The 17,801-nt window shown below is 43.4% G+C and overlaps 1 protein-coding gene across 2 annotated transcripts in view; it reads right to left on the bottom strand.

Moving 5' to 3' along the window:
• The window catches only part of jag1b (jagged canonical Notch ligand 1b), a 53,239-nt gene extending 36,883 nt beyond the window's left edge, over positions 1-16,356 (bottom strand). Inside the window, exons 1-3 of one of the 2 annotated variants that reach the window (XM_048536106.2) lie at positions 15,902-16,356; positions 15,222-15,527; positions 2,268-2,316 (exon numbers count right to left, since the gene is read on the bottom strand). In XM_048536106.2, coding sequence (XP_048392063.1) covers positions 2,268-2,316; positions 15,222-15,527; positions 15,902-15,961 — 415 coding nt within the window. In that variant the 5' untranslated portion in view covers positions 15,962-16,356. Of the gene's footprint in view, positions 1-2,267; positions 2,317-12,230; positions 12,269-15,221; positions 15,528-15,901 lie in introns of those variants that run through there. The other variant, XM_048536107.2, reaches the window with a different exon arrangement.
• Between the last annotated feature and the right edge of the window lie 1,445 nt (positions 16,357-17,801).

Genomic DNA, 17,801 nt, shown 5'->3' with positions numbered 1-17,801 from the left:
TGTGTAATATATCTCTGAACAGGATGATTAGAAAATCTGTACTGGCATTGGAAGCAGTCCAGAGAAGGTTCATAAGGTTAATACCAGGCATGGTGGGATTTGAGACATTTGTATATGTTGGGCCTATACTCATTGGAGTTTAGAATCATGAGCAGTGATATTATTTAAAAGACAAGAGATTCTTAGTGGATTTAGCAGATGTGGAGGAGTTGTTCCCTCTTGTGGGACAGTCTAGGACCAGAGAAAGGTCTCACGCAGAGAGATATGGAAGAATTTCTTTTGAAGGTGGTCAATCAGGCTTGATCCTTAACTATATACAAGGCCAACATAGATTCTTGGTCAGAAAGGAAGTAAAGAGTTTTTGGAAAAAAGGCAAGAAAGTAGAGGTGAAGATTATCAAACCAGCTATGGATCTCTTGGAATAGTGGAGCAGGCTCCAAAAGGGGTGAAATGCTATTTCTACTCTTGTATCCTGCATTGCCAACAGCAAAAAAAACACTTACAACTCTAATGATGCAGAGCATTAGCAGGATGGACGGGTTATCTGTTTGCCTACCCAGAAACAAGCAGTTTTGACTTAATAGTATCAGAGATAATGGGAACTGCAGATGCTGGAGAATTCCAAGATAATAAAATGTGAGGCTGGATGAACACAGCAGGCCAAGCAGCATCTCAGGAGCACAAAAGCTGACGTTTCGGGCCTAGAGCTCTCTGATGAAGGGTCTAGGCCCGAAACGTCAGCTTTTGTGCTCCTGAGATGCTGCTTGGCCTGCTGTGTTCATCCAGCCTCACATTTTATTATCTTAGTTTTGACTTAATGTTTGACCGAACTGACGAGACAAAGTGAAAAAGCAAAATCTCAACTAAAACTCATCCGTGTTAGTTAGGAGGTTATTACGTCTGCGTGAATAGGTGACTTGGGCCTCCAAAACTTCAGGGTTGAATTCAAAGTGGAAAAGCATTGCTCTATTTTATGAACACTCCACCCCCCACCCCAGTAACATTGGGATTTCACAAGGTGTGGATAGATTGGAAAAGCTGGGATCAATCTTCTGACCATCAGAAAGCTCACAAGGACATCAAACGGAGTTTTTGAAATCATGAAGGATCAGGGTGGAGTTGGTAGGGAACAACAGTCTCCATTATTAGCAGAGGATTGTAAACCAGAGCAGGACAAATTTAAGACAACGGGCGAAAGGCAAAGGCAGTAATAACTTCTTTTTAAAAAGAGAACGAGGGGCTCAGGTCTGGAACAATTTGCCAAGACTTTGGTTGAAAGGGATTTAATTGCAGCTTTCGACAGCCAATTGGATAAGCAGAATGTCGGCAGGGCAAGGGGCAGAGAGGCTAACCACACGGCTTCTGAATACAGTCAGCATGGACGCAAAGGGCCAAATGGCCTCCCTGATCCACAAACTGTCCTGTCACAACAGGAGTGAACCGTCCCTGGCAAATAACAATTTAACATGGGGATAGAGCGCTCAAGGGCCTAGGCTGGCAGTAATAAAATTGTTTGCATCTTTTCTGCATCTGCGACAGGTAGGCTCAACTCGTTTCAAATCGCGCACACTGCATTTTAAAGCGTGCGCACTTTATTCGGGAATCTGGGAAATCTTTAACAAAAAAAGGCCAAGCATTGACACAGACGGTGGAGAATTCTGCTTCAGCTGTAGGGAATGTGCAGCTCTTGTACATTACCAGGTTTATGACACAGTTGTGCACATTGCTGCTGGTCAAGGCTTCGTACGTCTGCACAACACAAACACCTGCTGATGCCCGTCAGCGGCTTGAAAACATTCTCACAGCCAAGTAAGGCATGTTCGAGCTTCGAGCCCCCTCCCATACAGCCCACCTGTCAAGCAGGCAGTCCACTAGCGTGTGCGCGCGCGAGCATGGGGCTGGGGAAGGAAATGGCCCAGACTATGTTAACCTAGAAGAGTCAACGTGAGACGGGAGTGTGCCAGAACAAGACCGGAAAACAGACCTTAACATTTTATTGCTATTGGAGCTGGAGGGGTTAGATGACATTGTCAGCAACCAGCACACACATTTGCAAAAACAGCACAAATCTCTCCTCCAAACTGGGTCAAGGGGATATCTGAAGGGGATTAACGAGTATACCTACCATCATTCCATTGCCAAAAACCAGCTTTCCTGTTTTTTTAAAAAGTTAAAATGTCATATTTTAAACAAAAAAAAATCTCCGTGAGCACACCACTGCTGTTATACAGCACCAATCTGTAACCCAAGTTGGCCCAGGCACTTACTGGTGTCATTATTGTAGTCACAGGCTTCCACAATCAAAGTGTACGATCGCTGCAAGAGGAAACGAAAAGACAGGCGTTAAAATTAAGCAGCATGAAAGCAACATTCTTTCAAAAGACACTCATTCAAAAAAATCTCAGCCCCCTGATATTGACAACACTTCGCCGAGCCCAGTGATTAAACATCTTTGTGCAACGTGAGGGTCCGCCAAATTTCCTTTTGTGATATTAATTAAAAATCACACTGACCCTTTGGGCACACAGATCCTGACAATATAATCAGAAGCACGAAGCACAGATAACCATTACAACCCATCCTCCACCCCCTCACCCTGAAAATCAACTTGATCTTCCATTTCCACCCCTCGTCCTTGGTGATTTTTTTTTGGTACATTGAGCAAGATTTAAAAGAAAAAAAACTTATGCTGTCAATTTCTGTAACACAATGGATGTCAAGGCTGCCTTTCTAACACCCCACACCAACCCAGCACCCCCCCCCCCCCACCCCCCCAAGCTGTAAGTGAAGAAACTGAAGGCAGACAAGGTAAATGAGCAAAACAATCCCATGGGTTTTCTTCATTTCAACACCCCTTTCAAAACTCTTTGTCTGTCTCAGGCCATCATTGCTCCCACAAGTATCAAGTGTCGAAGGGCAGGCCCAATGAATCACAAGCAGAAGAAAAGGAACATTTTCCTGTCCACACAAAAGTTGATGCGAGAAACCATCGTGGAACCAAAAAAAACCACCTACTCTCCCCTTCCTACAGGCACCGTCACACTAGGACTGCGCGACACAACTGAGCATTGAAGAGTGATACTAGATAATACGCAGCCCTGCCAGCAAACTAAAAAGACTCCATCAAACTGCAATTTTTAAAAAAAAGGATCTGCTTTGCAATAGCGACCAATTGCACCAAGCCCAATTCTACACGTTTGCCTTTTTTGAACAGAAAGGATTTTTGGTTGCACAGTACTCTGGTTTCATAAGGGTCAGCACTTGTGTTTTTTTTTGAAAAAAAAGAGAATTGTAATCCTCCCCATGCAGAGAACTGTTTTAACTTCCTAATTAATGATGATGGCAGTTCACAATGCTGACACCAGCAGTCCGAAACAACAATGCCTCAACCTTTACTGTGAACAGCAATCATGAATTCTACAAATAAAAAGAAAGGCGTGATAGATAATATTTCTGGACCGAGACTTAATTATGTGTCATAGTCAAAGCCAAGTGAAACTGAAGTTTCACTGTGATAACTGTGGGAAAAAAGCTTCTAACACAACCAAAACTAGGCAAGCCCAGGCACGTACTAAAAAAAAAACTTAACAACTTAACCTGCAGACTCAACGTAAAGACTCTCCAACCTGTAGCCTCAAAGCATTCATCAGACGATAGGCTCACAACATTGACTAATGCCACTGAAAATTCACTTAAACATGGGAAGCAATGTGCAATCACAAGTTTGCTTTGCCTGTGTGGTGACAGAACGAAGAGGGCTTGGATCAATTAAACCCTAAAGCAAACAACTCCAATACTGGATGCATGCATAGCTTGGCACCAGGGTTTGCACTATGAACGTTTACAACAGACACAGATGATAGAAGTTGGGCAAGACTGTGGGGAGGAAAATGCCATTGCGGGCAATAAGCCAAAACCGCAGGATTCTATGCATACGTTACATTTATAAAGCACCTCTGAACGCCACAAGAAAGTCTTAAATGCTTGGGGGAGTGCAAGAACAAAACAGAAGATACTGGGCCAGGATGAGGTGATTTTTGGGTAGGAGATCGCTGTCAAAACGCCCAGCTGAAGAGCTGGTTTTAAAAGATGCAGCTGGAGGAGGAGGGAAAGTGATGCAGACAAGGAGTTGGAGATCAGCGCCTAGGCAACCTGAAGATTGACCAGCACAGTGACAAGGCAGAAGCAGCTTGAATGGGACAGAGTGCAGAGCTGAAGGGTTGGAGGAGGTAAGAGACGGGAAGACCCCCAAACAAAAAAGGAAATTTTAAAATTGAACCATAGGTAGTCTGAGGGCATGGGACTTGATGTGAATGAGCGAGCAGGGAACAGCTTTTGAGTGTATGTTCAGGTATACAGAGGATGGGAAGCCAAATACCAAGTACATTGGAACAGTGGAGTCTAGAACCAAAACAAGGAAGTGTTTCAGCACACAACCTGAATAAAGTGGGATCAACTTGATTAGTGTTACAGAAAGGGATTAAGGGTAGTCTTCATGATGGGCCAAAGCTGAAAGTTGACATGCAACAGTTTCTGAAGCAGGAAGAGGGGAGGAATCAGCAGCTAGAACCAAAAGACAACCCTCGCATCATTATAACGCAAAAATATGTTTTGCCGAATGGGCTGCCGCCAATGAAAATAAAGAACTGGACTCGGCCCACGGTCTGCAGTGAAACAAGTGCGTTTTAACCAAATTAAAAGAGGTAAGACAATTCAGAAGTGATAATGCACAGACTCCACTTAAGTGGGTGGGGGGAGGGGAGAGACTGAATGGAATTGCCCCAAAACACAATCTAGTGACCCCGCTGGTGGAAAAGGCACAGACATCAGCTGAATCAGAAAAAAAAAATCAGGCTCCACTGTCAACGACAACAATTCAACACAGGCCAGCACTCGATGCCCTCGGCTTGAGCCTGAAGAGCCTAAACCACTTGACAAAGGCCAGCATCTGCACACCAGCCCCCGAGAGCCCCATCTCCCACCACTTCCAGAAGATGAGGTACAGGGATGTCCAAATTATATAACTGCCACCTCACCCACAACCAGCATTATGGCTTGGCTTCGTACTTTAAAATACGGGAGCAACAAGTCTGATTGAATTATATTTGGGTCTTTGTTTCCTCCTCTTAATGCCACCAAGTAGGAGAAAACAAAATGTTCCAGCACTGATGCAGCTGCACACAACTAGACACACTGCAGAAATTCTCCAAGGCTCCACGAATAGCATCTTTCAAAGCCACAAGGAGGGAAGACATGGGCAGCAGACACATGGGAGCACCACCACCTGCAAGTTCCCCTCCGAGCTGCTTGCCATCCTGACTACGAAAAATATCACTGTTCCTTCAGTGCTGCTGGGTCAAAATCCTTGAATTCCCTCTCTAGCAGTGGGTCTACATACAGCTCTTAGTTCAAGGTAGCATGGTCACGTTCTCAAAAGTAAGAGGGGACGGGCAATAAACGCTGGCCCAGCTAACGATACCCACATTGCCTGAATGAATTTTTTACAACTCCACACGTTAATACTTTGTGTAAAATAACTAACTTTGTCATATATTAACTGTCAATATTAAAACACATGGCAGATGTGTTCCATTAAAATGTTCCCCTGATGATTCACTGACAGGTTATCAGCGTTGCATAGATATCACTGCACTGCTTATTTTTCCCATGCTGAGTTGGGACCTACACTCACTGAATTAATGGACAGCTCAAGACACAATGTAGTTATTCAAACCAATGTCCTGCACAAAAGAAATCATTCTGCCATTATAATAGCTCAGCACACAGGAAAACCATGATCTGCCTACATTAACCAATAAAAAAAAGTTAACCCTTCATGGGGGCTGCACTGGAGAACAGAGTTACCTTGGCTCAAATCAGATACCATCTAAGATTAATTCACGCACTGCATAATTAATTTCCAAGACGATTATAATCAATGATGTTTCTACCACCTTTTGTATTACTAAGCGTTAAATATTACATCTCATTTACCAAAAACAAAAAGCACATCTCTCAACCTGCTGCCGCCACCAGAACAAAAATGGTTTTACAAGTTCATTATAAGGATTTGATAATGTGAAGTCCCACCCCTTCCCCAGGACCCAAAAACCAAGTTAACAGTGCAATAAGTTTGCAACTTTTGAAATTATAAACAATGCAGTGGAACAGTTATCAAAGGAATATTGTTCCCTGGAGTTGGAAAACTGTACTTTCTAGTAGATATAATCTACAAAAGGGAGTGAACAAACATTCTATTCCATCTACAGAATATATTGACTATAAAAAGGAGGCCATTCAGCCCATCAAATCTGCTCCACAACTGAATGAGATCCTGATCATTTTCAGCTCCAAATTTCCGTCACAATGCTTCTCAATTGAGTTAAAAGCTTTGTCGGAGGCTCACTGATGGTGTTACCTAGAATGGTGACTAAGCGTCTGAAAACTAACCTTCCAGCTGAGCGAGCAAACTCGCATCCAGAACCTCAATCTGAGCTACAAATCTTCTCAAAACTCACTCTCAACCTTGAGTTTAACTCAATGAGCCAACCTTGACAGCACTCAGTGATAAAGAATTCCATAAATTCACTATCCTCAAAAATTCCTCATGTCTTGAGGTTGTGCCCGCTGATCCTCGATTCACTCTGGGGGGAGGGGTGGTGGTGGGAGTAGTTTGGAGAAGAGAACAACTTTTCTGTTTGACCCTGTCAAGTCCTTGTATATTTCCGTAAGGTCACCACTCATTCTTCTATATCCTGATCTACACAACCTTGTCCACAAGTCAGTCCCTCTACACCTAGTATCTGCCTAATTAACCTTCTTTGGACTGCTTCCAAAGCCAACATGTTTAATTAGACAAGGAGTCCAAAACTGTTCAAAATTCCAGCTGTGACCTAATACCTTGTATAATTTTAGGAAGACTTCCTTATTTTTAAATACACCATTTGTTTCGAAGGAAAGGCAACATCCCATTTGCCTTATGACCTGAGCCTATGCGCTTGGGACGTACAAGGACTCTCAAATCCCTCTCTTCTGTAGGTTTCTCTAATAAACATCCAGCTCCTCCATTCTGCCTGCCAAAGTGCACACCTCATTTTCCCCCTCCACATTATATTCCATCTCACAATTATTGCTCACTCACTCAATGTCCGTCCCCTTCTGCAGAAGGGGTCTGCCTCACCTCTGGCCTTCCCATGTACTCGGGTCACGACTGCTTTCCTCATCCAAGCCACGGAAATATATTTTACATAATTGTGGCCCCAACACAGATCCCTATGACAGTCCACTAGTTACTAACAATTACTCTTTGCCAGCAAGTTATTTAAGGGGTATACATTAACTTAATACTATAATCACCAGTTCTGAGCGAGAGCACGATTGTGGAAGCAATAAAGAAAAGTAGTTGCACCTTTCAAAAGGCAAGTGCAAGTAGATACAACACAAATTAATATTTCATGTACAGGCCCCGTCTAGCCAAATGTATGGTTCATTGACCCCTTGCAATTGTTTAATTTTCCCCTCCTGGTCAACACAATAGACTGTGGCATTTCCCTCCCTTGACCTACTTGGAATATTTGTCTCCTTTAAAGAACAATCCTAGCTTTCACCAGGCACAAACCTAAAAATACTCTACTACACGTGATTTTCAACACAAGAGTTCAGAACTGAACTCTATAAGCTCAGAGTGGAGTGATCAGCCAAGTCTAGATTTCCAATACTGAGTTCGTGATTCTACCTCCATTTGGAGGTGAGAAGGGGGGATTTATCTGACAAAGAACATAGTAAAGCAGTCACACATTAGAACAGCTGCCTGATGGCATTGAGCAATGAGCCACAGGAACCATCAATATCTAACTGAGGGATTAAGCCAGGGTCAACACCTTGGGTCAATGTCTTATGGGATGCTGCAGTGCAGAACACCTACAAATCATAGGTCAGTACAGTCCAGAGGGCCATTCAGCCATGATGTTCAGACAGACTCTCAGGGAGTAATCCAATTTGCCACATTCTCCATATCGTTCCAACTTCCAAAGGAAACCAGATAAACATTTGAAAACAAGTGAGTCTGCAAGCTTCATCTAAATCGTGGTTATTCCTTAATTAAACAACCCCTTCACAGGATTGGAGATAACAAGGTGTGGAGCTGGGTGAACACAACAGGAAGGCCATTTTGGGCCTAGATTCTACTTCAGAATATGTTTTGGCCAATCTCCTTATAGCTATACCCTCCTATTATTAAACTTTGACATTGCAAATGTCTCTTTCCTATACCTCGATCTTCTATGATTTTAACAACATCACTCAAATAAAATTGCGGTTTTATAGATGGGAAATTTGGTAATAATTTTTAGCAAACTAGACTGCATGCAATATTCCCTTCATTAAATTCCAGCCAGTCAGATATCCAAAAGGGTTTCAAAAAAAAAATCACCACAATCTTCCAGATCATAGGACTGCTCCCACTGAGACAGAGTGGGAAAGGAGACAGGCAGAGAGTGACGTGGCTGGTGGTAGTTTAACCTGAGGGTCACCACACCTCAGCCAAGAGGAGAAATTGAGAAGCAAAGTACCTCATGGTAACCTCAGCTGGTACGGGAATTGAACCCACAGCAACCGATGTGACTATCAAGGCCAACCACACAGTCAACTGAGCGAAACCAACTCCCAGGGAGTTAGGAGCAAAAAAAAAGTTAATTGGCAAAGTGAAATTGCCCACCTTCAGCCAACAGTGGCTCAGTTGGCAGCGGTCTTGGGGCAGAAGTCAGAGAATTGTAGGCTCGAGTTCCACAACTGTGTCAGGTAACCTCCCAGGGCAACAGAAAGGGGGAATGACAAAGGCCTTTCGACAGACACCCCATGTTGGGTGGACCCAAAAGATTTCTCCCCACCAGCAAGAGGGAGGTACCTGTACCCCGGCCAATATTTCGCACAGATCCTGGATTACTTGATCAGTGTCACGTTGCTGCTTGTGGGAGATTGCTGCGCACAAATCAGCATTGCATTTCCTACATTTACACTTTCAACGTTCAGTTAGCTGGACAGCTGGTTTGCGATGCAGAGTGACACCGGAGTTGGCTCCGTTCCCATCACCGGCTGTGGTTACCAGGAAGGACTCTCATTCTCAATCTCTTCCCTTGCCCAGGGTGTGTTGACCCTCGGGTTAAACCAACAGTTGTCTCTCTCTCTCTGCAATAAGAGAGCAATCCTATAATTTGGTATGGCCACAGTGACTTTAACTCTTTAAAAGCACTTGGCCAGCTGTAAAATAAAAGTCCTGGAGAACTGCTCTGAGGGAGTGAAACTGGTGGGGAGTTTCATCTGAAGGTCACGTGGAGAGGGGTTTAAGGCGGCAGCACCTTCACTGTAACCTCAGCCAGTGCAGGAATTGAACCCACAATATCGGTGACCCTCCGCATGACATTCCAGCTAGTCAATTGGGGTAACTGACGCCCCCCCACCCCCACCGATTACTGAGCACTTAGTGACCCCCCAAAAGGTCATGAAGAGTGTAAAAACACAGAAGGGGCCCGTTTCGAAGGCCTAGGCAGCTCAGAGCAGTTCTGTCCCTCCAGAGCAATGCCATACAACAATCTGAGGCATGCTCGGTTGAACAAAGTGTTAAGGAGTTTGATTTACACAGTGGGATCCTTTTATTTCTGTCACATCAAACAAAGCGTTCAATGGTTAAGGGTTTAACCAAAAAACGCAGACGCTGTTGGTCACCCAGCTATAGCCAAACTGCGATCCAATATCCCACAAGACCCTCAACGCCCAGTTTGATAGCCCCCACCTAACCCCATGAAACACACAAAAGATGATGGTGAACCACTGCTGCAATTTCACCGAAAGCGAAGTCAATTAAACCACCTCTAGGCTCCGGAACAGGGCTTTTTTTTTGGGGGGGGGGGCGGAGATTAAAAAGAGAAAACCACACAGTTCATTGCCACATTAAGTTGAGATGTAAGACCAAAATTAATGACAGAAGCAGCTGCAAGGCTCTCTCCTTTCAGAGCAGTGGTCACATGAGCAGCTGAAGGCCAGCACCCTCTAACGCTGCAGCTGTCCTCCGGTTAACGAAGAAAGGTCGAAACACCGCTATCCAAACATCCCATAAACTGGGTTGGTGCCTGATCTAGTAAAGCCCACTGGAATAATTAGTAAGCCCATGAATATATAATGTGCTGACGTTGTCATTGAGAGGTTCTGGTGTGTCTGAGAGCTTAGCAAAGCAGAGTCTACTGGTGCTTCCTGTTGCTTGTCATGTTTTTGCATTATTTCTGGAAGGTTCCATTATATTCTGTAATCCGTGCTGCAGTCAGTTTGCTTTTCCTATTGTCCTTGGTTAATATTAGCAATCCCCACCTCTGTCTGGGTGACCAGGACACCACTTCCTAGACTCCAAATACTGATAAGCCCAACACAGCGTGTTGTGTGTTTTCTAAAATAAATGTTGGGTGAGGGAATGTGAGCACAATGCAAAACATCATCCTGCTGAAAATGGCAAACAAAAAAGTTTTCCAATTTTAACAAGAATGAATCGTCCCCATCTCTGCACACCCCCCCCCCCACCCCACCCCTGATTTTCTTGTAGGAGAGAATCACACTATTGATATCTGTCAAATGCACCAGTTACAGGCTGTAAAGTTAACAGAAGCAATACCTCGCAGTCAACCAGGCACAACCAGTCAGGTTCACACAGCCAGCCAGTCTGGACAAGGAGGTCTGGCTTCCCAGGCCAAAATGAAATAAAATGGAACATGGACAATATTTTGGGGGGGAAAAAAATCACCTGTCGCTTGCATAAACTGTATCCTCTCTCTTTATCCATCATCCCAAGTTCAGGTTCCTTGCTGCCTTGTTACAACTTAAAATGGCTGCAGGACTGTCAATTTAATTTTTTTTAAAACTAAAACATAACTCTGCGCAAAATGGCTTTCCAAATAAATTGCCATTTTGAATTGGCATGTGGTTTCCTCACGGTCGCAGCACTGCGTGTAGCAAGCATCACTACTGGTTAAAACAAGGCCAGATTTTTCAGTTACATCAAAATTATTTTGTTACCAATACCAGGAAGCCTGAGAAACTGTACCTCATTTCACGGCACCCACTCCACTTCTCAGACAAAGGAACAAGTGCACAAGATCCCAACGTCTAGCTGCCGGCCTCTTAGATTTCATGCTCAGACGTGGTCACTATACCTTAGGTGACTGTATAAAATTTGACATTTGATCTCAACTGCAGAGTTCAGTGACCAAAAATTCCAGCAAGGCTTTACCTCTATGATAAACAATGTGCACATTTGTTAAGGGAGGCCATAAAACCATGTGCCACAGGAATTAAAGACAAATTTGAGCAAACTTCATCTACCCAAGAAGTGTTCTCTTCCTCTTTTTAAGAGGGAGGGGGGGGGGGGCAGGAATCCACATCTGAAGTTGATTACCATTCTTTGATTTTGCCAGAAGGCATAATCAGTGCACTGACTGGCCAGCCAGAAGTTTTCCCACACACTTTCACACAAAGTACCAGGTGCAGCCTCACTTACACTGCCTGGAGACCACAACTGCAGCTCAAATCCATGGGAGTTCTGAAAAACGGCAGGTTTGCAATGCTTGGGGAAAATTATCGTGCTGTTTAGTAGTACTGCAGTACCGCCTTCAGTCACAACCTAACTACAAACTCTCTCCTTGGCAAAATTATAAATTTTGCTGAATACTATCACTGCTAAGTGAATTAATTCCAGAACTCTCCTTAGTAATGCAAAGTTATCCATTCTAAAAAGCAATCTTTTCATGGATTTTTTAAAAAAAATATGCATTGAAATTCTGCACCTCCGCTAAACAGCCAAACCAACTTTCAAATCAGTATTTTAGCCCGAATGAAAAGATGATAATTTATCCACAAGCTAGGATGACAGAATTGTTTCGGAAAAGCTGAATTTAAGATGGGCATAGTCCCATAGAAAAGTCCCATAGAAAAGCTGTGTCAATTAAATCAGGGGAAAAAATTTCCTGAATAAACTACACGTGGTGACAGTGTAGAAGGAATACAACTTATTGGAGCCAGGAGATGGGTTCGTGAATAAACTAGACAAACTCCTAGCACATCTCTTCACCCCCTCCGCCCCAACCCTGACCGGACCGTATCAAGTTAATTTCTGCTCCAGAATTGCTCTTTACATCGTCCAAAATTCAAGTCACCCACAGGTTGTTTCAAAAAAGTTTAAAACTCACCCAAGCAGCTGAGGGGATAGCACAGACAACATTCTAAGTACCATGCCTACAAGACAACATTTTGATGAGGTTTTAAATTAAGTTAAACACGGGGCAACAAAGCCTTTTGTAAAAATAATGAACCATAGAGGGAGCTTGCACTGTACACATTCAGTTCAGTGCTTCGAATGCTGCCAACTGTGAAAAGTAGAGCTGGCAAAGCTACTTGCCAAAAATACAGGACCCATCCTACCACTGCATTCATTTTATATTTACTCTCTAACTGTCATCACCGTAGCCTCTGTGCCGGGGGAGATGGATTTACTGGAGATAATCTGGCGTTATCTCTCCAATGTGCAAGGCTAAGTTTACTGAAAATTTAAAAAAGGAAAGCAGCAGCTCTGTATACAATGCTAACACGTTGCTCGTAAGTGGAGCAGAATTTTAAACTCAGGATTGACTATTTTTACAAAAGAGAAACAGGCAGTTAAGCCAACTTCTCCCAATGCAGGTGCAGCTTGAGTGGTTTCTAGTTATTCCTCAGTGCCAGCCCTTTGCTGCGTCTCCTGGCAACCCATTCAACCTCCCAGTCATCTCAATGAATTTACAGCCTACCATCTCCACGCTCATTACTCTCATTTCCCCGTCAAACTCTGGCACGTTAGGAGCCGAGCTGCTAACTATTTGTGAAAATTTACCCCCACGTTCGCTATTATATACAACAACTCCCACCCAACTTTTGCTTCACCCTGTGGCACGATTTACATTTGCTGATTTGTCATAATGGCTGGGATTGCTAAGTACATGCCCTCTGAATGAGTAAGCATGCAAAATGACAATGACCAATTAGAGCTCACCTTTCAACACAAAAGTAGTTGGGGGGGGGGGGGGGAGAAAGAGAGAAGAAGAGAGGAGAGAGAGAAAGGAAGTGTCAATAGTCGTAGTCAAGGCAACACAGCTTTTCCAGCCATATACCCCCAATTACAAGGAATGTAGTTCTTTGTATCAGGTCAACTGCAGTACTAAACCAGCACCATGGAACTAAAATCCTCAACAGCCCCAAAATGAAAAGACCCAGTGCTGATTACAGAGATCCAAGTGCAGGGAGATGGTGTCAAATATTGGACATTTAGTCTCAAAACATCACTGCACAACTTTTTCCAGACAATACTCTCAATTTCTCTGTGCCTCTCGACACTGCATAGAATCACACAAAGGCCATTCACAACTACTTAGCTAACAGCTTACTAGACTTTTATGGCACACAGCAAGCAAAAAAGAAACTTAATCAGTGCTTGCAGAGTCATTTTGCTTGCCTGCAACTCAATTACCAATGCTTCATTTTTCATCTTTCTTTTTATAGGAGTGCAGGAAGAAGGGATGCACATAATCCAGACAATCCTCCCCTTTACAAGCTGCAGGGTGACCGTCAGTCACAGTAACAGACCCGCCAGAAAAGGAAACAGACTGTACTGTTTCAGTGAGATGTTGTTGCATTTTGACACCGGAGAGCATGGTAAGAAATTCTGTTTTTTTGTGGATGGGAATTTCAAGTCACCCCCACAAACTTTGCAAGGGAAAGTGACAAAATTTACAGTGTGTCACAATTTCAATTTGTAGGTTTGTGATTCAGTTGTACCGAGACTCCATCATAACATCTGCCTCATTCTTTTGTTCATTTGAAAGCAATTACCACAAAAAAGGAAACATTGAAAACGCTAAATGGGAACAGGAAGGCTACATTTGTACAACCGTATTATCTACATACATTGAGTGTGGGGAACTGAATCACCTTTTTATACAGGAGGCTAATTGGGCAGCATATAACCACAACTTCAGGCTCAAAAATCCTGGTCATTTCCATTAAACATGCAAACTAGGATGGATTTTAAAAATGGAATTCCCGTAACCAACCCTCGTGCGACAGTAACATGTTATGCGTTAAAATTTACTGTGTCCCAACTGCTTGCAAATTGTCCAGCTCCACTGTCATTGACCCCCGCCCCCACCAACATGAAATCTGACTCAACAATTTCATAGTAAAGAGATCACAGAAGTACTTCACTTGGCTGGTCTGCCAGAGCTGGATTCCTTGACTGAAACTGCACTGGAAGAATCTAAGATGTTGCTGTAATAACAGACACCTACACTAAAAAAAACAGCAGATCCACCAACGCCACAATGTGTCAAAGCAAACTGGTTCGGCTTAAAATTACAACACTAGGCAGTTCTAACATTTAAGCCCCACTTACAAAAAAGTAAACACCCCCCATGACCAAATACCAAAGGCGAGCAGAGAAAATTAAGGTAGCAAAGTGAAGTTCTGGGTACAAGTTGTTTGGGATACATAGCAAGTTGGAGTCTCACCATACATCAACATTCCACATTAACTCAGCGGGTGTGGGTCTGATGAGTTTTTAAGATGGCAATGAACACTTTCTGGTCATTTCTCTCTTCCAAGCCTCCCACCCCCAAAACGAAACGTGGAAATAGTTAAGTTTGATTTTTAAAAAATGCATAGTCCTGTTAAAAGCTTTGCTTTCTGTAGCCCCTATTAAGCTGGAGAGCCAAAACATCAACCAGAGGAACACACACACACAGCTAATATTTTAAGAATTGTCTTTTTTAAAGAAAACTGCTTGAAAACAAGTGTGGAAACTGCATTAACAAAAACATTTGAATATGATGTCGTGGTGGACAGGCCCCAAAAAAGTTTGTAAACTATTAGGTAGACAAGCAAGTCCAGAAAACAAAGTGTGTAAATTAGGAGGTAGACCACACAAAATTATAGTTAACTATTCGGTGGGCAAGTCAAAAAAAAAGTGCATAGTGAAATATAAACTAGTAAGTGGACTTGTCCACAAAAGTGCAAGAAAATGCTGTTTTTCAGCTCAAGCCGGAAAGGAGGCACCAAGGGGAGGAGAGACACAGAAAGCAGACAGGGAGAATAAACTGCAGATTCACTCGCGCTCTCTCTCTCTCTCTCCCAGCAGCTCCCGTGGACTGACTCACCGGCCAAGCGAAACTGAAGGGGAGTACAATCCTGCGTTCGCTGTTGCTGCTGCCCGCCTTCAAGTTAAAGGTATTCCCTCCGATGACCGGAGTCGAGGAGAATCCGAAGCTGCAGGGTCCGCCGGGGGAGACACGGGACTGATACTCCTTGAGGCAGACTTTGAAGAAAGTGTTACACTGAGCCCGCATGCACTTGCGGTCTTGGTTTCTGGCGCTCCCTTCGCAACAGTTCCCATTCTGCAACTCCCCGTTAACATTCTGCATAAAATTTATCTGCAACTCGAACTGCCCCGAAGCCTGGGAAAGCTGCAGGAGGACAATTATTTTTGTTTTTTTTTAAAAAAACAAAAACGACAAAGTTTTACAAATAAAAGCTGGTTGCTTATTTAATAAAAAAACAAACACAGGGAAAAAAGCCACAAAGTAGAAATCTCACACCACTACAAACATTTTAAACACACAATTTTCAGACAAATCGCCGGAACTGGAACATTGCAAACACTTCCCAATTTTGTTTTTAAATAAAAAAGCAAAAGTTGCAACAAAAAAAGTGCATTTGAAAAAGTTGCTGAGATTTTTGGGGGAAAAAATTGCTGAGTTTTTTTTCCTCCTCACACTGAGACAGTAGCAAGACAGCGTTGTGAAGGGGTTAGAAATAAGAGAAGGGAAAAGAAACCTACCTGGGTCCGCAAAACGATAAGGCAGAGAGCAGCGAAGACTGAAAACTCAATGCAAACCATCGCTTCGCCTCGCTTGCGCTTGGCTGTACTGAGGGTGGAGTAGAACGCAACACAGAAATATACTGCACCGATTTTCGCATGCACGACTGGGAGAGACACTTGCTACAGGGGGAGAAAAAATGTTTGAAAAGAAAGCGAATCATCAATGCAAAACAAAACAACAGGGGGAAGGGGGGGAAAGCAAGCCTGCTCCCCCTCTCTCTCTCTCTCTCTCCCCCCTTTTATTATTCTCCTTTATTTTCCAAACCGGCGACGTTCCTCCTCCCATGCACAAATCTCCACCTCGGTCACAGAGACACAAAACAAATCCCCTTCCCCTCCTCCTTTTACATACAGAAAAAAAAAATCACAGCCGTCTAGTTGTTAGGGATAGTAACTGCTTCATCTGGACACAGAATGAGAGAGAGGGGGAAGAGACGACGTATGCGTTTATTAATATGCATTAGAAGGGCTGGTCGAGGCTAATATTAAACGCCCACTTTTTTTTGTAATCCCCTTTCGACAGACCGGCCCCCTTTTTTGAGAAAGAGAGAAAAAAGGGGAAAGATAAAATTATGCCGCAGATGGAGGATTTAAGCGTGAAGGCATTGAACAAACAAAAAAGCGCGCGTGGTTAAACTCACTAATACACATGGGGAATGTATATTGCAGATTGCTACACCATAATAAAGACTATTGTTGCTCCAGTATGTGTCGAAGGAGCTTGGGGGTGGGGTGGGGGTTGAAAAAGAGAAGATCTGGGGAAAATAAAACAGACAGATGTTAAGGAGAATGGGATAAAAGTGGCTGTTGGCTCCTGAAGTGTTGAGGCTTTTCCAGCTCACAGAAGGAGACTAACATGAGATGTTGCTGCTGACCTTATCCTACACCTGTAGGCGTCTCCTCCTGCCCATGTGGTCACTATCAGCCGCAGTGTGTATGTGTGTATTGCAATTATATTGTATCACCTCCTTTCCCAAACCCCCCCCCCCCACCAAACACATGCCGCTAGAACGTGGAGTCTAAACATTTACTGGGGGGGCTGGGGGGAGGAGTTCAAATTGCTACGGGGTGCCCTGATGCCTATCAATCTTGCAATCTGTCCGTTAACCCGCTACAATCTTGTTCAGCATGTGGAAAAAAACTCCATCTCACGAAATGCTCGTCGGTGCATGTGTGAAATACGTAAAGCACTTATTTTTGTTTAAAATCCGGTTTGGTTCTAATCGACGTTAATTTACAAATAACCCACAAGGGCTGCAGCGCGCACACACACACAAAGTTACTGTTGCTTTTCATTGAATGTCGTTTCAGAGACAAAGTTAGCTTTGCTGGACTTAACATGTAAGCACCAGTAAAATATATGATAATCGCCAATTATTGCGCCCCCTTCGCACTGTTAAGCACCCCTCTTCCCTCACTGTTCACGTTTTTCGGATAGATTTGCACAAAATTATTTACCAGGAACCAGGCGATTCACATCTTGATTACTGAACCTTGTGCCCATTATCTGAAATGTTGTGAAATTCAGGTTAATTTTACAGAATACTTTATTTGAAAATACTGTTTTTATTCAAGTTGCATTGAGGAAGCAAACAAGTAGGTAAAGCTTACAGACAGCAGAAAGACCTGATTGCTTTGAGCACTACCTGTTCAACATGTCTGTTGAATCAAAACTTCACTTAAAACAAACTATGATTACACAGCCACAATATATTCCTAGGATGTGGGCATTGCTGGTTTCGGCCAGTATTTATTACTATTCCAAATGCCCTTGAGAATATGATCCTGAGCCACTTCTCTGAACTGCTTTGGCCTACTGTAGGAAAATACAATTGAAAGTTCCAGGATTTTGACCCAG

This window comes from Stegostoma tigrinum, chromosome 9, assembly GCF_030684315.1.
Source record: "Stegostoma tigrinum isolate sSteTig4 chromosome 9, sSteTig4.hap1, whole genome shotgun sequence".
NCBI classification, from domain to species: domain Eukaryota; kingdom Metazoa; phylum Chordata; class Chondrichthyes; order Orectolobiformes; family Stegostomatidae; genus Stegostoma; species Stegostoma tigrinum.
This window is presented reverse-complemented; position numbering and strand designations above follow the sequence as displayed.